Source organism: Zeugodacus cucurbitae, chromosome 2, assembly GCF_028554725.1.
Source record: "Zeugodacus cucurbitae isolate PBARC_wt_2022May chromosome 2, idZeuCucr1.2, whole genome shotgun sequence".
NCBI classification, from domain to species: Eukaryota; Metazoa; Arthropoda; class Insecta; order Diptera; family Tephritidae; genus Zeugodacus; species Zeugodacus cucurbitae.
The window spans coordinates 7,380,615-7,404,837 of NC_071667.1; the positions used below are offsets into that span (position 1 = coordinate 7,380,615).

A 24,223-nucleotide genomic window follows, 5' to 3' on the forward strand; every position below is an offset into this window, starting at 1 on the left:
ATGATCATCGGCAGCATCGGCGCATGCAACCAATTAAAGTGATTTGAGTTATATATATGTAATTTACTAATATATTTATTTATATAAATATATATATATGTGTGTATGAGTATTTCCTGCCAAACACACCAGCCTGTATATACATTACCATGTATTGTTTGACTTTCCTTATTTTTATATTAGATGACAGACATGCATTCATAAATAAATATGTTTATAGCATGTATTTACACTGATCTCAATGCATTCTTTATCTGATATATATGTACATATATATTTATATATTTTGCACATTATATATGCATGCATTTATATTTTATACACGCTACTGTGACCAATGAGCCGTTGAAAGACTCTGCAGTAGGTCAAAGTGTCTCCAGACAAGCAGAGAAATAGTCCGTATTGGACTAGTTGTGGATGAGTTCAATTAGCAATCTAAAACCGATTTTTAATAGAAAATAACCTTCAATTGAATGGAATTTTCAACTTTTGTATATATCCAAAGTTTAAACGATTCTATGAAACGTTTAACGATAAATTTTTGGTGTATTCTTAATACTTTTATTCTTCTTCAAAACAGTTTCTCTCCGTCAGTCCCTTTCCAACTATAAATGTCCATATCTTGAGTTGTTGCTGTGATATTAATGCTAGTGTATCGTTCCGTTTTCTTAGTTTTCCAAGTTTTAGGATCATAATCATCGAGAATAATCTGGAAATAGGAGTCTTGGCTTTTTAGTGACATTGTAGCCTCTTCATACAGGAGCTAATTGATCAATGCACCGACCTCTGCTCGATTAAGATCGATTTACGATATAAAATAAAAATTTACATTCATTTTCGATTGAATTTTAATCGGTTTGAAAATTAAATGCACCTCTGCGACAAAGACCGTATCTGTAATTATGTATACGTTCTTTGTCTGCGAGTAGTTCACGCTCCACGGCGGTAGATGTCGCTGCTGATGAAACTTTCCAACTTCTTATGAAAAGCAAAAACAAGAATGTATAACAGCAGATCGGTTATCGAGTAGCCGGCAGTGTGAAGAACAGAAACTGATTTCTCAATCAAAATTTTAATTGTTCAATTACTTTGGCTGTGTGAAAGGAACAAATATTAGAGAAAATTGAATTGAGAACATCAATTTATTTTTTTTATTAGGTATTTAAATTTATTACAAATTCTTATTATACTCTCGCAACAAATGTTGCTAAAGAGAGTATTATAGTTTTGTTCACATAACGGATGTTTGTAACACCCAAAACTAAACGAGTTAGATATAGGGTTATATATACCAAAGTGATCAGGGTGAAGAGTGGAGTTCAAATCCGAATGTCTATCTATCCGTCCGTCCGTCTGGGCAAGCTGTAACTTGAGTAAAAATTAAGATATTTTGATGAAACTCAGACCACTGCCACGCCCACAAAATGGCGAAAACCTAAAACACATAAAGTGCCATAACTAAGCCATAAATAAAGCTATGGAAATAAAGCTTGGTATGAAGGATCGCACTATGAAGGGGCATATTTGGATGTAACTTTTTTTAGGAAGTGGGCGTGGCCCCGCCCCCTACTAAGTTTTTTGTACATATCTCGAAAACCAATACAGCTATATAAACCAAACTTTCTGAAGTCGTTTTTTTGAGCCACTTCCTAATACCGTCCAAAAATGAAAGAAATCGGATTATAACCACGCCCACCTCCCATACAAAAGTTAGGTTGAAAATTACTAAAAGTGGGTTAACTCACTAACGAAGAACGTCAGAAACACTAAATTTCACATAAGAAATGGCAGATGAAAGCTGCACTCAATTTTTTTTTTACAAAATGGAAAATGGACGTGGCGTCGCCCCCTTATGAGTCAAAAACCATATCTCAGGAACTACTCGACCGATTTCAATGCAACTTGGTTTGTAATAGTTTCCTTACATCCCAATGATATGTTGTGAAAATAGGCCCAATCGCTTCACAACCACGCCTACTTCCTATATACCTAAACTTTGAAGACGATCTGAATCGTTTACATTACAATATATTAAGTAAGGACTAGTGAAGATATCGGTGCAGAACTTTGCACAAATACTATGTTAATAGTGTGGCAGCCCCATTCTAAAAATCGCCGAAATCGGACCATAGGTTTTAAGGCCCTATATATCGAACACGAGGACCTCGGTGCTTCTAACCTAATATTTCCAACTTTCAATGGACTTTATACAATCTATATGACGAATATGTGGGTCAAATTGTGTGTTATATAATATAAATAAAGCTAAATAAATAAATTGCGAGAGTATAAAATGTTCGGTTACACCCGAACTTAGCCCTTAGTTACTTCTTTTTCTATAAAGAAAGTTGAGAGCACTAGTTAAAGTGTTAACTAATTTTATTAGGATTAGTCTTGCATAAAATAGAATCACTTAATCTTTTTTAATGGGTACATGTGGTTAAGACATTCATATGCCATTATTTATAAATATATGTATGTATATTATATACATAAGTACATCGTCGTTAATTACTGATTAAATCGCCACACGCTATGGCTTTTTGTAGACCCGGTGGCTCTGTCTCAGAATTCTCTGACTTCGACTCACAAACATGTAGCGGTACATGTGTGTATATCGCGGTACTCGCGATTTTATAATGGAAGTGTTGGTAATTATTGATTCCCTCACAGCGGCAATTGCCGTTTGTTAGTACATATGTCCATTATTTATTGCAGCTATCGATCAGGTGATTGATAAATCGAAAGTTCACTAAGCTAGTTGAGTTGATAAATATTTTACAACTTTAGTAGGTTGATAAGTAGAGGAAAGAAATAAATGTGGAAGTGGCAAAACTATATGTACATATATGAATTTTTAAATACATTATTTATATATATATAAATGCACTTAAATTCCATATTTCAAAATGTTAATATCAATATAATTCAAAAAATTATATATAATAGTTAGCCGCTATGATCAAAAATATTTAAAAGAACTCGTTTTTTTTAACTTTTGATTTGATTTTTATACTTATTTTATTTATTTTATTTTATCAAATTAATTTAAAAAACATGTTAAACAGTTGGCAACCCATTTCAAATACAAATTTCCACCGCAAAGTTTTCGCTAAATTCACCACATGTTTCGCATTGCATGACTTTGTGTTTCCTTCAAATATTGCAATTAATCGCCTTCCTTCGATCACTTTCAATTATCGCTTATATTCATAAATGTCGTGTTTTGTAATGCATCATTGCATTGAATTGTCTCTAAACACTTGAAGACTGCAAATGTACAGCATATTATATACTTGTCAGGCCCATATTCGTGATTTACAACCCACACTAATAATTTGTGTAGCAATTCAATGAAGTTGACTTGCAATTTCTTGTTCATTAATTATTGTGTATGTGTATATAAATATTTTCATACAAAAATTAATTACCAGGAAATTTATGAAACATGACAAATTGATTAAGTTTTTACTATGTACAAACCTTTTTTATTAAATAGCATTTAAGTACTTTGTTAATTAATTCGGTGATTTCTATTGTTCATGAGAGTATGTGACAGAGAAGTACTAGTACATATGTATAAGTATAAGAGTGTAGAAGGTAAAAGTAGACTTTTAATCGATGACGAATTCCTGTGAAAATTCATTGAATTATTTTTCTACATTTCTTATAAAATAGCGAACATATCGCTCATTTACTTGAACAGTGTCATAACTCAAAAAACACGACTTTTGAGTTAAGTATGCAGAAATGTGCGCAATTTCATCGTCCATATTGTATAAAAATTTCATTCCGATGCGTAGGAAAATAATCCATGATATAAGAATGTGCCGTTCTTAAACTTGTTATGTTGCATTAGTTTTTAACCACAATAATTATAATTTTTTTTAAGAAATAGCGACACATTTCTTTTGTTCCAACACATATGGGGCATTATTCTCTGGAAAAAAAGCCACTTGAAAAAAAAAAGTTCTTTATTTTCTTTGGCAATGATATATCTTATAGTACATGTAAAACCTAAAATAAAACATATTGTTTTAGGTCTGTGTAACGCGGGGTTGCCATATTATACGGGGCCAAAGTTTTTTGTAAACAAATTTTCGAACCGCCATAACTTTAAAACTAATGAACAGATTTTAAAACACCATGTGACTTTTTTGTACAAAATTTCTCAAACTTTAAAACTGTGTATCGTAAAAATTTTTAAAATTAATATTTCATAGCAAAAAAAGAAAATTTTTTTTTTTAAGTTTTAACAATTTTCGATTTCGATTTTTTTCGAAAATATCTTAAAATGTTCCTTATTTCATTACCTTTTTACCCCCTAAAGGGAATTTTGGGACAGCAGTATTTGTATGAGCTACAAATAAAAAACCAACTCAGAACATGATGAAAAATCATTGATTTATGCACTATTATTATCAGAATTTAGCGTAACCCAGGATTAACGACGTGTACGTAGCAGACATTTAATCCCTTTTTGTTTTTTTATTTTTTATTATTTTTTTTGTATTTTTCAAATTTTTAATTTTTTTTGTTTTTGTTTTTTATTTAAAATTATCACGTACTTGAATCTAATCTACGTAATAATTAAAAAAAAAGCAAAAACCAAAAAAATGAACAAACAAAAATTTGAAAAATACAAAAAAATTAAAAAAAAATAAAAAAAAAACAAAAATGGTATTTTTCTATATTTGCTAAATAAGAGACAATTGAAAACTTTAAATCGCTCTCCTGAGAAATCGACTTTTTTGTGTTGTGACACTATTCAAGTAAATGAGCGATATGTATCTTCCTACAAGCCTATGAAGTGATTAATCATATTTCGATTGAAGGCTCTGGAAGAATTTTTTTTTTTTTTGCCTCACAAGGAAACGGGGTTTCAAATGCGATCTCAATTGAACGAATCTCTATTTTTACGATTATAAAATTATACAACCCGCGCCTAATTGTAGACAATATTTTTATGATTTTTTCTGATTGTTCTCGTTTGAATAACCATAAATGTGGGATACTCTGAGATAGAGAAAATAAAAAGTATAATAATGTGTTAGTTCTAATTTAAAGTAATATCATTTAAAGTTTGTGTGGTGATTAGGAATGGGATTAAGAATACTTAATATCTAATAAATGACTAATAAAAAACTGAAGATTCTTAAAATAATTACTGCCTTAATACACCAATAATAACAACATATTTTTGACTGTTGAGATGTTGCCAGTAGTTTCCGAACGATGCCGATTAATCGGCTAGTTGAAAAAGAATCTGCCGGATCCGATGCCGATTAATCGGTCGAACTCTAATTACCAGTATTGTATTGTATTATAAATACCAACAGCGAAATTTTTAGCCGAATTTTTTTCACATCCCGAAATAAAAGAGCTTGAATGGTATATAATATATTCTTTTGTTTATAAAAATAAAGCACTTGCTCTGCGTAAATAATTTATTTGTTTGCTTCCTCAATTACTGGCTGTAATTTACTGTAAACATTTAATATTTTTATGCTGATCAGTTTGCATTTCGCATTTTCCATTTTACTTGATACCTTCTGCGCTTCAAGTTTCCGGCAAGTCCACCGAAGTGACTTTTTATAACTATGGCCGTTGTTGTTGTTTTTTGTTTTCGTACAATTTTGTTTATGAAATAAAATTAATATTTTTATTATGTTTATTTGTACAGCGGTGACCAAGTACACTTGATAACTTGTGCTGTTTGCGTGGTCCGCAAATATTGATACAATAAATAATATTCTTACAATGAGTACCAATGACTACCTCAAATGAATGGAAGTATGTACTTATATGTAAATATGTATGTTCTTAACTGCCAAATATATACATACATACATACTTTTGTGGTTACTACAAATCATATCAATTTTTTTTCTGTTTGAACTACACTCTCAAGAGCTTTTGAAGGCCAATCGCTACAAGCAACTCTAAGTATATTGAGTCCACATTGCTTTTACCGTCTGGCATTTCGATGATGTCAGTCGACCGCACTGCGTTGCTAAATGCTCTTTTGCGGTCAGTCGATATAGAGTATGCGCGCCTAAATGTATGTGTTTGTAAACAAATGGTGTCGAAGCAGACGCAGAAGCATTTTGAAAATATGAAAGCAGTACCTCTTGTGTGTTATTAACGCATTTTTGTCTGATGTGAAAGTAAAATATTTATTTATTTATTATTATAAACGCACTTGTAGCCATATGCGTACGCATATACGTTGGTATGTGTGCTTCCAAGTTGATTGATGATTGTATATAATGCGTCAGCAAATTTTCATAAGCTGCCTAAGTGGAGCTTAGTGGTCGCATATTAGTCACAAATAGGTGCTGACGGTTGGTGTTGATGCTTGGAGCCATTAATATTCTACCTTTTTTGTGATGTTAATTTAATTGATTGAGCGCGCATACGTGCCGTGTACGCAGACTGACACTTAACCCCTTAACGAATGAAAAATTATAATATACGAATAATATAATTTAAGCTCCAAAACTAGCGCATCAACACTTAGCCTTTAACGACTGATGTTTGACATCTCAGTAAGTAAGTTTGGGAAAAGTTTTAATTATTTTTTTTGTTAACGCTGGTTTACTTGAAAAGTGTCGTAACTCAAAAATGTCGAAAATTTAGTTAAGAACCCTCTTAGAAACTACCTAACTCAATTTAATGTAGCACTAGCGCGGGTCTCATTAAAGTCATATCAACATCAAACGAAATGGTAGCGGTGAAGCTTCCATAAATCATTCAGCTAACAATTCCTTATTTATTTTATTTTACAGATCAATGACCTGAAAACCAACAAATATCACTAATTCAAGTGCATACACATTATATACATACATAACCACACAAAAAGTATTTTCTTCAACGGTGTTAAAAACCAGCTAATCAATGTCGTTCAAAAGAAAATATTATCGACGTAAAGTGTAGTGAGTTATTTTTACTTGTGTACAATTCTAAAGTCCCTGTCCCCAAAAAGTTTAAACGTCGTGCTGTGAAATTGTGAGTTCAAGAGCAAGTTTATTGGTTGAAATTAACCCTAACCTTACACTATTTTATATAAGTTAACAGTTGAACGAAAACGAAACGATTTTATATACAAAACGAATAAAGAAACTACCTACAAGGCAGTATTTTCCACAAATGGCCACAAATTCTACACATATAAAGGATATCAGCCAAAGCACTGAACCGAGTAAATGCAATATATCGAAACACATTCCCGCTACAACAATGACGCACGAAGAGCACGCGAATACCGCCGAAACGCTGCAGAGCGAAAACGCGAACACGCAAACTGCAGATAAACCGAGTGTTAGCGCTAATAATGTTGCAACAGGTCTCCAACATGCCATCGACCCACATCGGTTGGGTGACGATGTCTTCGAAGATGCCTTCGACGAGTCCATGGATTGTTTGGAGCAGGCCGAAGCGGATGGTTATGAATCGGATTCGGAAAGCGCCAATGAGTACGACGATACACTCAGCGATTCTGTGACGCCTGGACTGCGTACCATTGACAGTGATCACCTGACTTTCTCAAGTGGTTTTGGCAGTTCGATGTTGTCCAGTTTTCCACCAACCGGTTCCTTTGATTACCACAGTTGTAGCAGTAGCAGCGATAGCGAGGAGGAAGTACGCGCAGCTGTACAACATGACGAGCGATTGGGCAAGTTCATGCCGGGGGATACGCACCACTTGGATATCTTCCATACGCGTCCATATTTATTGCCATTCGTAGAGCGTCGACGTTTGTCGCAATGCAAGGAGGAGGATGAGGATGATGGCGATAAGTCACCACAGCCGCAGACAAGCGATGCGGCGCCGAAGTTTGAGAAGTCCTCCCTGCCCACGCCGCCACCACCACCACCGGCCACAGATGAGGCATCAGCGGAGAAGTTTAAAGAACTGGAACGTTTGCGCCAGCAATTTATGCATAAAATCGACAGTATCAACACCAATAATGTGGACGATATAAAAACGGTTACAGTGACCGCAGAAAATTTTTCACCGCCACCACCACCACCAATACCGCCAACAATATTGCCACCGTCGCTTATTAATTTGTTGCAGTCGACAAAGAAAAAACCACTGCCGATGATTAAGGCAGCCGCACCACGTAAGGCAATTATGCCTGCACCGCAAATATTACCGGCGCCCAAGCTGGCGTCACACGAAGTCACCGTGGCGAATAATCAATTCCCTGTCGCAGAATCTGCCGTCAGCAAGGTTAACACAAACCACAACGAACAATCAGCATTGGTGAACACAAATGCGCAGCCACCAGCTACTAGTTTGCACTCAAAGATCACTACTATACCCACTAACAATGCAGTAACTGCAAATGTGTCAAAACTCGCACAAACCCAATTGCCACACGCCGAGAGCTCTGAGAAGCTTATTATTAAAGGTAAATTTACCGTAACCAAAGCGAAGGAGACGCCCGAACTTCAACAGTTGCGCACCGAAGCCGACAAGTTGAAACATTTGAGCTCAAGCGCCAATGCACACACTATCAGCTTCCCCAGCAGCTATGGTGGTTACACCTCGGTGCAGGGGCTCTTCTCACAACGTTACGGTAGTCACAAATTTACCCAAGCCGTGCCGCATCTTTCGAAGAAATTTTTCGATGCATCTTTAGTTGAAATACGTACACCGGCTGCCAGTAATACATCGCTCAATCAGGTCGGCAACGAGGAGCGTCCGAAGAGTGAACAGATCTCAAAAACCAATGTGAATGCCACATCTACGCCTACCGCCAAAGTCATAACGTCTCTCAATCACCACCAAAGTTACAATAATTGTGATAATAGTTTAGTGAAACCACGCGGCGATCTGGCGCATTTGGATGATGTGTGGATCAAGAGATCGGCGATCACAACGCCAGCAAGAAGGCAAACGCTAGATGAGAGCGCTTTAGGAAGTGGGCGCACAACAGCGGCGCCATCGGAAGATGTAAGTTTTAAAGCTCGAAAGAAACAGTTCTAAAATTAAATTTCTTGAGTATAATGATATGTACATCGTTCTAATTACACTGTGATAGTTTTTTTCAAAAAAAAAAAAAAAGACAAGACCAAATTCGACGATTTCCCACTATTTCGGGTCTTACGAATCGAACTGCATCATTACTTTTTTGAGTTACAATCATGGTTTCATACAAAAATTTTTGTTGAAGTTTTTCATCAAAGTGGCCCATTGTAAGAGAAAGGCACATTTTTCTTCGGTCTCTAACTTTTTTAATGTTGACTTTTTTGGTAAACTTTCTTTGGCAAAGCTTCTCAGAATAGGTCCGTCTTTAAGTTCTAAGATGACTGTAAACCCCAAAATCAATGTTTTTTGTGTCCTTATAGCCAATATGTCGAAAAAACTGAAATTTAATCAATTTTTTTAATTTTTTTTCCCTCTATCTCTATTCTCTGCAATCTATGCTTAAATTTTGACTCATCACATGTTATGAATGATTTTCAACGCACGGAATTTGAATATGTATATTTATAAAGAAAACTATACAGATCCCAATTTCTCTCAAATCTATTAGCTACAACTCTTTTAATCGTAATTTCTGTTTTTGTCACGTCATTTTTGAATTTTAGGTCATTGGCTTTATGGTACAAAAGTTCGAACGCATATTTGTACAACAAATATTGATATATGTAGAAATATCTATGCTCAAATACTCTCAGTTGTTTAATTGCAAGCCAATGCTTCGGACGAGACCAAAATATTTACATTTGTCTGCTTTTAAATTTTGACTGAGTGAAGCAAATGAGTAAGTAGCCTTGGGCTCTACGGCCATTGTCGGTCAATGCACCAAATAAATAAAAATAAAATCAAATCAAATGTGACAAGTATGAGTACGCATATTTCTCAACAGGCCATTAGCCTAACATCAAGTGAAAGAATTGCGACTGATAATAAGTCAATACATGTATTTAAAGGTAAACACAAACATAAATACATAAATATATAAAAATAATAATAAAAATTTATGAATATGAGTCTGTGCCTTTATTTACCAACCGTTTCACTTGTGCATTTCTCTAATTATAACGTAAAGTATATGGGTGTGGGGTATTAACTGCTTCCTTTCTTCGGCCATAAAAGCGAGTCACTTTTCAACTTTTGACTGTATTTATAGTATAAGAGTCATATGTATTTATAAAGTCCCAACTTTAAAATACTTTACACTTTCTTGCTTACTTAATTGCTTTCCGTAATTACGGAAAATTTCTATAGTTGCGGCTAAAACGTTTTATTTTCGCTGATTTAACGAGTTTCTTTGCATGGCAACTGTGCAAAGAAATTATTTAAGTCAGCGAAAATATGATTTTTGTAGAAATGCTGTATAAGACTTTAGTGGAAAATTATGTAAGTGCAGTGAATGAAATCTGTATAGAAGAAAAATTAGCATAATAATATTGTAAAATATGTATAGGGTGATCCATATTAAAATTTTTATTTCAAGAAATGTAAGACCACGTTTAAAAAGCGCTGAAGTCATTAAGTTCTTCTAAGATCTTGATATAAGTATGACTCGTACCCTTAAATACCTAAATATTTTAAATATTGTTGGCATAATATCGGGACTTCACTGTAAAGTACGTAATAGTTATAATTGCCGAGATTTGCGATCCATTATAAAAATCCACATTCTGCCAAAATTGGTCGCTGTCTTTTTATTCTTTCACAAAAACTCACTTATATTCAAAACACACTTGACGCGCCCTACATATACTAGAAGAAGTATATTTAAACAAGAATATTATAAATCAAAATCTCCCAAATGTACGCAAACATACCATATTCCATAGCTGCAGCATAAAGAACGAATTGTTGAAAAAGCCATTGGAATTGACTTCTAATAAACAATTAGTGCTAAATATAGCGCTTTTGTCGGAATTCGGTGACGACAGCAAAAAATGGTACCACCATACAAAAGAACCTCGCGGTGCTAGACATTTTGTAAACAAATAAATTAAGCAGGAAACAAATGAGTAATTTGGTAAACAACAAACAAAAAATACACACAAAAAGGGTAAAGAAGATAAATAAAGAATGTAGCAAAAATAATGAAGAATTCACAAAAAATTTCAACGCCAATTACAGTGTTATTCCCAACCATATTCGCATAATGGTTTACGAAGAAAGCAATAATAAGAAGCGAAATAAGAGAAGTGCGTTTTATTAATTCCGCATAGAGAAATTTAATCAAGACAAATGTATATACATAATTAATTAATGTCAGATTAAATATAATAATTTTTTTATAAAAATTTTTTCAACTGAAAATTGCAAAACAAAATATTTTTATAATTATATGACATCTAAGTGACCTTCATTAATAAGAAGCTGGTATATAATAACATTTTTATTAAGCTTTTGTAACTTAAAAAAAATACTAATCGATATTTTTGAGTATCGAAATCGATTTTATTACTACGCTTTGCGAAAAGTAAAGTACATATGAAAATAATCTCGTTCTAAGCTCGTTCAATAATCTAACCGTTTACATACATATAGCCAAAGGAGATTATCAATTGTCAAATGTGTTGTATTTGTTGTTGTATTCCGCATCTTTCTCTCGCTGTCGGCCATTTTTGTTTACATTTTCTTTGACATTTCACCTATTCTTCGCAAAATTATCGATAAAACTAGGAATAACACCGAAAATCTAGTTGTATAAAACGAGATAATTTTATAATCACGGATTATCAAGAGAGGAATTTTGTATGAGAAATCTCGTTTCTTAATTACAGTTTATTGAGTTAAGCTCGTAAATGGAGATAATCTCGTTATATGTAAACATAGTATAACTTTCCTTTGTAATTTAAAGAAGTTTGATAGAAATTATCTGTACATTATATTATCGTTTGCATCAATTTATCGATGCTCTTTACTTTCCTAAAATTTACTTTGTAATGGAAGACTAGTCGATAATATTTGTATAGAAATTATCGATTGCTACCATTTATCGACTTTATTAGTGTTTGTCGTTTGGTTTTTATTTTCTAATATACTATTTAATATTTTGCTTTCATAACTCAAACTTCTATAACTCGAAGTTCTCCATAACTCTAACTCTTAAAGTGGCAATAGAAGACAAATTACATGCAAATTTTGTTCCATAAATCGAACATCTCGACCAGGGTATAATACAAAATTTAAAATTTTACTATCAAGGAACGAGTTTAAAGCAGTCCCTATATTCGTATGGAGGCGAACAAAAAATAAGATATTATACTTATGAATTTCATAAATCGTGTAACAAAGGCATGAGATACAGACGTCAAGAGACAAACAATGGCAAAGTGCAACAAACAAAATTACAGTATATGTACTTGTTTTAATGTATTTAAATAAAACTTTTTGCGAAGTAAATAAGTAAAACTGTGGGTAAATCTATATTTTACAGATTTTGGAAAAAAAATATTTTTTAATGAAAATTTCTAGAACTCGAAGTCTCTCTAACTCGAAGTTTTTTTGTGGATTATGTTGGTTCAAGTTAGAGAAGTTTCACTGTAATTTTAAATTTTGGATTACATTTTTATACTCTCGCAGCAAATGTTGCTAAAGAGAGTATTATAGTTTTGTTCACATAACGGTTGTTTGTAACACCCAAAACTAAACGAGTTAGATATAGGGTTATATATACCAAAGTGATCAGGGTGAAGAGTGGAGTTCAAATCCGAATATCTGTCTGTCCGTCCGTCCGTCAGTCTGTGCAAGTTGTAACTTGAGTAAAAATTAAGATATCTTGATGAAACTTGGCACACTTATTTCTAGGCACCATAGGAAGGTTGCTTTCGAAAATGAGCAAAATCGGACCACTGCCACGCCCACAAAATTGCGAAAACCGAAAACACATAAAGTGCCATAACTAAGCCATAAATAAAGCTATGGAAATAAAATTTGGTATGAAGGATCGTACTATTAAGGGGCATATTTGGATGTAATTTTTTTGGGGAAGTGGGCGTGGCCCCGCTCCTACTAATGTGTTTTATGTATATATCTCACAAACCAATAGAGCTATATAAACCAAACTTTCTGCAGTCGTTTTTTTAGCCACTTCCTAATACAGTCCAAAAATGAAAGAAATCGGATCATAACCACGCCCACCTCCCATACAAAAGTTAGGTTGAAAATTACTAAAAGTGGGTTAACTCACTAACGAAAAACGTCAGAAACACTAAATTTCACATAAGAAATGACAGATGAAAGCTGCACTGAGATTTTTTTACAAAATGGAAAATGGGCGTGGCGTCGCCCACTTATGGGTCAAAAACCATATCTCAGGAACTACTCGACCGATTTCAATGAAACTTGGTTTGTAATAGTTTCCTTACATCCCAATGATATGTTGTGAAAATATGCCAAATCGCTTCACAACCACACCAACTTCCTATATACCAGAACTTTGAAGACAATCTTAATCGTTTACTTTACAATATATAAAGTATAGTGAAGATATCGGTGCAGAACTTTGCACAAATACTATGTTAATAGTGGCAGCCCCATTCTAAAAATCGCCGAAATCGGACCATAGGTTTTTAAGGCCCCATATATCGAACACGAGGACCTCGGTGCTTCTATAATATTTCCAACTTTCAATGGACTTTATACAATATATATGACGAATATGTGGGTCAAATTGTGTATTATATAATATAAATAAAGTTAAATAAATAAATTGCGAGAGTATAAAATGTTCGGGTACACCCGAACTTAGCCCTTCCTTACTTGTTGTGATTAGTTTTGAGCATTTTTTTATTTTTCTGGTTGTTTTTGTCCATAAAATTGATTATTATCCATGTATTTTTCTTATGCAATGCTCTCATAAATACTTAAAATATGTCATAAAACCCATAAATTGCTTTGCTACTACATTTTTGAGATTTAACAAACAAAAAAAATAAAATAAAAGCCGATTTAATAACACTCCACTCATATGCATACCACCTAAAATACAATAATAACTAAATATTGTATAAATATGTCTGTATGTTTATATGTTACTGCAAAAGACATAACAAAGTCCTAATTGTTGTGCATATTATTTGATTTTAGCAAAATTTATTTTCTCATTTTTGCCTTTCACATGTTTGCTTCGCCATTAAACACGTTTGTGCAAATATATATGTACATATGGATTTTTAAACAAATACATAGTATGTCCATATATGTATGCACTTATTAACACATTTATTTATGTCTTCAACTTTTAAAATCCATTTAAATTTATTTGTGCAAAATTTCATTCAAAAATTCAACAATAAATCTGACACTGTAGACAAGCATACAAGCAAAATACACATACGTATGCATGTATTTGTTTGCATATTAATAATTATTTATATTAGTGAAACTTAAGCGATTGTTATGATCATCAATCTCACTTGCGAAAAAATATTGATATTTATATGAAAATCATACCTTCAACCGGCAGCATTGCTCACTCGGCAATTTTCTAATCAAAAGTAGCTATGTACATATGTATGTGTTCAGACTAGAAATTATAATTGTGTCGCGCGTTCTCTTTGCATTAATCTTATGTAAAAAGATACTCAAAGACATACTTATCTTTAAATTGTCACTCTTTGTTATTATTTTATATAAGGTTGTAGCTTTATTATCTCTTTATGTGGTTAATCCTAATTAATATGCTTTTTTATTTCATTTAGATTTTTTTAATATTCCACTGAAAATTCATAATTTAGTCGGAAAACATTTAATTTTGTGTTATATATGACATTTTACTTAACAGCTCTTGGAGTAAACGTTCAAAGTAATCTTGACCGAGGTCACAATAACGCATCATAACTAGGAATGCAAACGATGTATCGATGTTTTTGAAACATCGATGTTTTCGTCAAAAAGCATCGATGTTAGCCATCGATGTCTTGAATTTAAAAATATCGATGCATCGATGCCACTTTCAACGATGTTTTATGTCGATGTTTTATATAAAAATTTGACTTCACACTTTTTCGGGTATTAACTCGAAACCCTCTATTTGGATACGTTTTATTACATTGGAATTCGATTTTTGTAAAATACGGAGAATTCCTTAAGGGAATGTGCGCTTGGACAATACTGCGGTTACTTTTATGATTTATTTATACAATTTAATTCTGGCGTAGGCTACTGCGTTAGATCAGAGATTCAAATTATTGCATTTTAAAGATGCTATGGCTAAGAGAAATACTTTTTTTGTTTCGTAAAAAATTCAAAGAATCGCGCTGATACAACAGAATCTTCGGATGAGTGTGAAACAGAATACTCGTTTGATATTTGGAACCAGGATAAACATTTGGTCCACCAAAGGGTGAAATGTAAGCTGTCAAATTTTTCTACAATTACAGGGACGGAAGGTTGAAGAGAAAGTGTATCTCGGCTGTTACACCTACCAATCAGAAGCCAATAGAGTTTGGGTTGACATGAATACTGTGTTTACGGAGTTGTATAAATAAGCTTATTAATATTTACACATTGTGGCCACTTCAGTGCCGAGTAAACGATCGTTTTCTAAACCCAGGGCAACTATCACGCAGAAGTGAAAACGAAAAGAAATGACAGTGAAAAAATTTTCCATATCGTTGTTTTGAAATTCTGTTATTTATTGAGAAAAAACTTTAACAGACATATAATGCTAAGTGAAATAAAACGTATCAACTTAAGACGTACTTCTTCTTCTTAACTGGCGTAGAAACCGCTTACGCGGTTATAGCCGAGTCCACAACAGTGCGCCACGCATCTCTCCTTTTGGCGGTTTGGCGCCAATTGGTAATACCAAGTGAAGACAGGTCCTTCTCCACCTGGTCCTTCCACCGGAGTGGAGGTCTCCCTCTTCCTCGGCTTCCACCAGCGGGTACTGCATCGAAAACTTTCAGAGCTGGGGCACTTTCATCCATTCGAACAACATAACCTAGCCAGCGTAGCCGCTGTCTTTTTATTCGCTGGACTATGTCTATGTCGTCGAACAACACATACAGCTCATCATTCCATCTTCTGCGGTATTCGCCGTTGCCAATGTTTAAGGGACCGTAAATCTTCCGCAAAACCTTTCTCTCGAAAACTCCTAGTGCCGTCTCATCGGATGTTGACACCGTCCACGCTTCTGCACCATAAAGTAGGACGGGAATGATGAGGGACTTGTAGAGTTTAGTTTTTGTTCGTCGAGAGAGGACTTTACTTTTCAATTGCCTACTCAGTCCATAGTAGCACCTGTTGGCAAGAGTGATTCTGCGTTGGATTTCAAGGCTGACATTATTATCGGTGTTAATGTTGGTTCCTAGGTATACGAAATTATCTACAACTTCAAAGTTATGACTGTCAACAGTGACGTGGGAGCCAAGACGCGAATGCGCTGACTGTTTGTTTGATGACAGGAGATATTTCGTCTTGTCCTCGTTCACCACCAGACCCATTCGCTTCGCTTCCTTATCCAGGCGGGAAAAAGCAGAACTAAAGGCGCGGGTGTTGTTTCCGATGATATCAATATCATCGGCGTACCCTGTATCCCTTAGCTTTTCACACTAAATTAAAAAAAAAAAGTTAAAAAATACATCGATATTTCGATGTATCGATATTTTAATGGTCGATGTTTTTGATTTCGATGGGTTTTGAAGAAACGCTTCATTTCACGATGTTTGCATCCCTAATCATAACTCGCCACCAGATTTAATTTTTTTTAATTATAATGTTTTGTTGTTCATCTATAATTCTTTCTTTCGCACAACCGAAGACTCATCTCACGTCCACCTTCTTGGATTATAAAATAGTTCTTTGATATTTAAGCCGATTACAATTTACTGTAACAGATTCAAGAAATCACACAACAAGGATCTATCTAACACCTTCCATAAAACATAAGTTTCGCTTTAAAATTTTGCTTATGTTAGAAGTAGACGAATTTCACTGCAAAGATAATATAGTTTCTATCATTTGTATACCAGATTTTATGAATCTTAACTTCTTCCTAACTGTATCTAAAACTTGTATTATTATTTGAGAAAAAGTTTATAGTGTTATTGTAATATTCCAGACATACAACTGGAAGAACCTATTCTTGAAGTAACCTTCAAAGCAAAAAATGTCACGCTAATTGATAAGAGGTTTTTTTTGCTTTGCTCACTTACAGTGGAACAAATAAATATGCCTATTTTTTCAAGCTGAAATGCCAACGTAGCCTTTATACAAACATGATATGTATTATATTTATTTTGAAAATCATAAAAACAAAGCGCCTATTTGTTGCCTTCTTAGCGTTTTATGAATGTCTTTTAGCTTTTTATGACGTCGTTTATATATTTTTTTTGATGTAGATATACGATCACGTAGACGTCTCGAGGGAGAGCCAAAACACAATTCTTTTATTTTTTGGTTTTCTGCTGACATATACATATGTATTTTGAAACAACTTTGTTGTTGCCTGAATATCATTATTTTTCTATCTGACAGTTTTTTGCATAATATTTTATTTATTTTTTTAATATATTTATTTATTTAACTTTTTATGACAAATGTATGTGTGTTTGTGTATATACACACATATAAATTTAGTATTTATTGTTTGTGCTAATCGTTTTGCGGTTTTGCATAGTTTTATGTTTGCCGTTTTGTTGAACTCGCTTCGCGGTTTTATCGTTTTATTTTATTTAATATATTTTTTTCCTTTTTTGTTTTCAAATTCGCTTTAAATGTAATTTGTTTATACTTTGCTTGCTCGTCTTCCACAATCTCTTTGCTCTTTCTCTATTGACAATTCACCGTTGACGCGCCACATTCATACATACATACAAATTTGGGTATACATATGTATGTCGTGGGGGCACGTGATAAGAATATCTTATTCCAGCTTTGGTACGCGTGCCTATTGAAGAACTTTGTTGATTTTTTTTTGTGATTTTTCATTACAATCTGTGGCCTTGTTCCGATTTAGTCAAACACTCTGCTGTTGGAATATCAAAAATACATACAAACAAACATATGCATATGTACATATGTAGGCAAGTCGCGTTGTGGGTGTTGATAAGTGGATCGTAGACGGTTGTTTGACACTTGCAACTGGTTTTGGTACAATTTCGATAAACAAATGTATAACTGCTTGAATTAATCAGAGGACTATATACAGTGAAACCTCTAATGGAAGAACACTCACCGTCGAGCGATTCTTGCCCGCCCAAGAGAGGTGTCCACCCATATGAGTGGGTCATTTATTCTAAAATTTTAACTACATGAAAAAATGTTCCGCTCAAGGCTGGTAACCGTTGAATGGAGGTGTCCGTTAGAAGAGGTTTCTCTCTGTATCATCATGTTTATTACCAACATATCTTTTTAATTCAAATTTCACGACGTTTGCTGACGTACGCCATGATATTGATATTATAGGAAGCAACAACCGCGCCGTTAGTTCTGCTTTTTCCCGCCTGGATAAGGAAGCGAAGCGAATGGGTCTGGAGGTGAATGATGACAAGACGAAATATTTCCTGTCATCAAACAAACAGTCGGCGCATTCGCGGCTTGGCTCCCACGTCACTGTTGACAGTCATAACTTCGAAGTCTTAGATAATTTCGTCTACCTGGGAACCAGCATTAACAGCAATAACAATGTCAGCCTCGAAATCCAGCGCAGAATAACTCTTGCCAACAGGTGCTACTTTGGACAGAGTAGGCAATTGAACAGTAAAGTCCTCTCTCGACGAACCAAAATCAAACTCTACAAGTCGCTTATCATTCCCGTCCTGCTGTATGGTGCAGAACCGTGGACGATGTCAACATCAGATGAGACGACACTAGGAGTTTTCGAGAGGAAAATTTTGCGCAAGATTTATGGTTCTCTGAACATTGGCAACGGCGAATACCGTAGACGATGGAACGATGAGCTGGGAAAGCCTCCACTCCGTTGGAAGGACCAGGAGGAAAGCGACCTGGTTACACTTGGGATCTCCAATTGGCGCCGAACTGCGTGGGAAAGAGAGGAGTGGAGCGCGCTATCATCGATTCGGCTATAACCGGCTAATCGGTTTCAACGACAATCACAATATACGTTTGATATCATTAATTTGCCCTTGTTATTGTATGTATATTATGTTTCCCAAATGGAATGTCCAGAAAATTTGTTGAGGTGAAATATTGACAGTTGATAGAGTTTAAGGTTAATTAATGACATAGACTCTCTCATCTATGAAAATTGAAGTTCATCATCTGCCAACTGTAGATATTTGATACGTAAATATACATCCCTTCTTGAATAAATTTTGTTCTGTTCTGCTCTTATATATTCTTCGCTACTATGTGTGTATTGCTGTTATCACACACGTGACTTTCTTCCAGAGCTAGCCACTATTTCATTTGCCGCTTCTTAGAAACCTGTTGCATTCTCGCTTGTCGCTATTTCGCTTATACGGCTTCATCTCGCACGTTCTTTCTCCCGCCGAATATTTTCGCTCGTCATTCTTCTTCGTTCGCATATTCGTTATTTTTTATTCGTTCAAAAGTTTTTGCGCACCTATACAAACATACATATTTTACGTACATATTTCTTCACGGTTCTGGTTCTTCAAGTTCGCACAGTATACATATTTATATAAGGTTTATTAACGGATTGGGGGTATGCTCATCGCCACGCTATGACGTAATTGATCCACAAATAACTGCATGTTGGCATATTTTTGATACCAGCTGCTTGTAGTCAGTCGTAAATACAAATTGAGAGATACATACTCGTATACATATGTATGTACAAACTTATAGTATGTCTTTCTTTAGAGTCAGTGGAAAGTTTGTTGAAATATAATTTTAGAAAAAAGGGATTGCCTGCTAAATTAGGGCGGCAGTATAATTTTCATTTCGGTAAATTTGCGAATTACATCCATTAATTTATACTGCAAGCTCACTGTGTTATCTTTTTATCCTTTAAGGTTATAATTTGTTAATTTTTTTTAGTTGTGTTCCCGGCAATTATTTTATTATATTTGCTTGCCAATTCCCTTTAATAAACCATTTTGGAAATTTTGGCTAGACATGTTTGTTCAAAGCTTGATAAATTACAGGCAATTCATTTAAGTGGACAGATTTCTTGATTTCATTTTCTAGTATATACAATGTAGATTTTGTTTATTTAATGAAAGGTTGTCAACATTTTCTTTTTTCTTCTGCAGTTTTTTTATTTTGTTTGTATAATAACGAAAAATGATGATGAATTGGCGTACAATTAGTATGAGACCATGGTCCTCCTAAGGTTTGTTGGACTTTTATTGAGACTTGTATTTATCAAATAGTTCCGCTCATCGCCTTTTTTTACTTACATCTCCATATTTCAAGAATACTTTCATGGACTCATTATATAAATTTTTATTTCACTTAATTTAATTAAAACAGTTATGTTTGTCTTTATATCTTCAGTAAAGCTATCCATAGTTTTGGCTTCATTAACGGAATGAAAGATCTTCAGCTAAAATGCGACCTTTACTCTTTGTCAATGAAATCGTTAACGTTAGAAGGAAGCACCAAATGATAGCTGAGCTACAATTCTTCAATTTCTATCAATATTCTATCCAATCTAAAAATATAGATGTTTTCAGAACTCGTTCGAAGTAATTATAAATTTGGAAGTGAAAACTGACTTTTGGAATCCAACATGGATGAGTTTAATAAAAAATAATTCCGAAAAATGTTGAACCGAAACTCAACACTGCTTCAAATAATCAATTTTTTATGTGAATTTTTTTCATATTTTCCCTAATTCAACAGTTCTATGTCTTCTAGAATATTTACTGTTTACATTTTTGTATGTTCTTTCTTATATTGTTGCTTTTGTTTTAACCCAACCATTTATGGGTTGTCTTCACGCCCAAAAAAATCGGCGTCAGCATTTGTAACGTTGTAAGATTGTAATGAAACCTCCTGCGGTTCGTTATCATTATCCTTTTTGTTTTCACACCGTTCCCTAGCATGCGCCTTTATTGACTTGCGCACACAAATTAATTGATAGCATTCGATTTAGACCACTGCGTTTGGCTTCCAGTGGCCAAAATTCATTGCGGCTAATTAACATTGTGTCAACAATTGACTAACAACTACTTATAGCAATTACAAGGGGTTTGGTAGTGCTAAAATAAATTTATATTGTCTCTGTACATGCATATATACATACACGCATAACTACAAATATAAATATTTATGTATGTAAGCGGGGGTTCTGTGTTGGCCAAAATATAGACAGCGCTCAAAAAATTGCTAGTCAGTGCTAACGGCGCTGCTGTGTGGAACAGTTGCTCTTAATATTATTAGACGAAGTGGTAGAAAATCGAAAGAGTGCACATTTCTTTTATGCAAAAAACGCCTAAAATACATACTCTTAAGCGACATGTACACTTTCAGGAACAAGATGGACGCTTGCCGGGTTCGCGACCCTCCAGCGCGCCAGCGGAACCCAATGCCAAAGCAGCACGAAAGGCTTCCAAAAAGATGGAGAAGGAGGCGCGGTGAGTTTGCTATTAAAATACACTTCAAAATTATCAATTTAAAATGAATTTCCTTTTTCACCACACACACTCAATTAGGCGCCAAGAAAAGGAAGCTAGTCGTCGCGAGAAGGAGGCACGCAAGTTGGAGCGCGAAACGGCACGCCGTCAAGAACGCGAGGCCGCCAAATTGGAGAAGCTCAATCGCAATATGGAGAAAATATCGCGCAGTACCGAACGTGTTGGCGCCACAACGCGCTCCGGTTCATTGGAGCGACGTCGCAGCGGCGAAGACTCGCCTGTGCTCAATCAGTCGACCGTGCACGGTATCGCCAGTCCGAATCGACGTCCCACCATCTTCGATGTGTTTCGACAGCGCACCAAATCCGATGCTAAGCGCAAAGATTCGCTGCTCTTGGCCGCTGGTAGTGGCAATGTCGCCGGTGCGCCCGGCACAGACAACAGCAGCTCGAGTAGCACACACTCCGGCACGGGCGGCGGCGGCGGCATAATGAATCAAATGAAGGTGGTCATGCAGAATTCAGGGCTGATTGGCCATCATCATCATGATAAGCAGCGTCAACATCCGGCGGTCACGATAACCGCCGCCGAGGGTGGTAGTGCGAAGAATAAGTACAAAGATGGATCGGCGCATCCGCATCAAGGCAGCGATGCCCAGGTGAGTGTGGGTGTGATATGAAAGGTGGGGGAGCAGTATGGTGGTTGATGAGCAGAGCGTTGTTAGATGTTTAAAAGTTGTCGGAGCTTTATTGTAATGTATGAAAGTGCGTTACTATTCATATGGCTGTTGCTGTATTTTATTTCGTTTACAAAAGAAAATATTTTCGATATTTTTTTTACTTTACAAATTTGTATAAAAAGTCATGCGACGCCAATTTTTTATAAAAAGTCGGTGTCGGCTTCTCTTTTGATCTACTCGTCAATCATCTGAAAGTGAAAACCTGCTAATTAACGTTTATTTATTGTTGTATTGTATTTTGACAAATAAATAAATTAATTATATTTTTTCACTTTCCACATTTTTTACAGTACTATCACACCGTTACAGCGGTACGTCGCGCTGACGCATCCCGCTCACCAATGACCAAAGTAATGGATTTGTTTAGAAGCCGTTCAAATTCAGCGGCCACCGAGGCTGATAAACGCAAAGCGGTGAGTTTGAAAATAACGTTTGTTTTTATATTTGTAATGATTTATATTCAACACACTTGTTAAGTGGTGAAAAGCTTATGAGAAGCTTTTTGAATCTCTTATAAAGTAGTGCTTTTTGGTTAGTATGAATAAAGCTTTTCGTGGTGTGTTCAGTGAGGTGAAAAGTGTTCACCTGTACAATTTTTCTCAATTATTTTATTCCTACTGCCCGGCAGATGGTGCATCACACACTTAAGTACGTTTTACACTGAGAAAAATTTAAGTGTTTCGTAATTAAATAAGGAAAATATCGGTATTTTTAGGATAATAAATTTTTTCAAATTAAATTAATTGTGGTCTAAGCGAAATATTGTTAGTAGCTAGCTCGTGATTCATCAGTCGCTTTATACCAGTGAGACATCGATAATTTTTATTTGTATATTCATATAACATAACATATAACAAGATGTCTTTTAGGTTGGTCCAACTAGTTTCCGACCATTACTTAGAGAAGCTGGGAACCTTATGTCAACGAATGAATATCAAAATGTTTAGTTCAAATTTTTAATTCAGGCCTTTACAGTAGATAATGATGGAAATTTTTACGATGATCTTGGTTATCCCTTTTTACAACAACAACAATGACACCGATACTAAATGCATGAACAACCAATTTTTTTATATCTCGTATACTCAATCATATCTAAAAAAATTTATTATATAAATAAATCTTTTGTAAACCAATAACAACAACAATATCCCACACAACAATTCTACAGTAGCTAAATCACATTTTGAACAAATCTCTATTACACCTAATTCATCAAACATTTTTTGCATTTAAAAATTCCAACAACACGCATGTATCTACCCACAATGTATGCGCTCAATGCTGTCTTGAAAAAGTAGAAAGTCAAAATAATTCCTTATAAGCAGAAAACCTAGTACATACACGCACACGTATACACACCTACAGCCACGTTATATTCATCAATCAAAATTAAACAAAAATTTGAATTGGTAATGAGTAATAATTGCGTTTGCAAAAAATACCCACTTTATCGTAATCATAAAAGCGTGTGTAACAGTTGTTGAATGTTATTAGTGTACACCCATTTGTCCATTGTTAATGAAAGTGAAAACGATTTTTGAAAATCAATTTCAAAATTGGTTACTGATATTTTTGGCATATGATTTTGTGGATTTTTTTCGCATATATTCCAAGGCATCTACTGCTATCGAATAAAATATAAAGAATTTTTTTGCAGTGCTGTCTATCACTCAGTTGTCAATGCTTCAAAAAATTCTAAATTTTAAAGTGGTGCTGGCAGAATGTCCTTACAAAAATTCCACACACATTTGTTTAGTAAGATTAACATTATAATAATAAACTTCAAGGAACACCCTGTGTATTTTGTTGTAAAATCTAATAACAGTAAGAAAGGAATATAAACAAGATCCTTCATTCAAATATGATCCCTAAAAAATTTTAAAATTTACATTAAAATGAGACCTAACACTAAAAAACCTGTAGAGCAGTGTTTCTCGTATTGGTTTTCTGATAATCTAAATATTTTCACTATCAACTATTCGCAAAA

At 34.5% G+C, this 24,223-nt stretch overlaps 1 protein-coding gene across 5 annotated transcripts in view; it reads left to right on the forward strand.

Annotated features, from left to right (window-relative positions):
• The window catches only part of Prkag2_1 (5'-AMP-activated protein kinase subunit gamma-2), a 184,322-nt gene that overhangs the window by 60,969 nt on the left and 99,130 nt on the right, over positions 1 to 24,223 (forward strand). For 3 of the 5 annotated variants that reach the window (XM_054225522.1, XM_054225521.1, XM_054225523.1), the window contains exons 3-6: positions 6,789 to 8,964; positions 21,391 to 21,494; positions 21,573 to 22,152; positions 22,524 to 22,646. In XM_054225522.1, coding sequence (XP_054081497.1) covers positions 7,153 to 8,964; positions 21,391 to 21,494; positions 21,573 to 22,152; positions 22,524 to 22,646 — 2,619 coding nt within the window. In that variant the 5' untranslated portion in view covers positions 6,789 to 7,152. The remainder of the gene's footprint in view (positions 1 to 6,788; positions 8,965 to 21,390; positions 21,495 to 21,572; positions 22,153 to 22,523; positions 22,647 to 24,223) is intronic. The other 2 variants (XM_054225524.1, XM_029038942.2) reach the window with 1 other exon arrangement.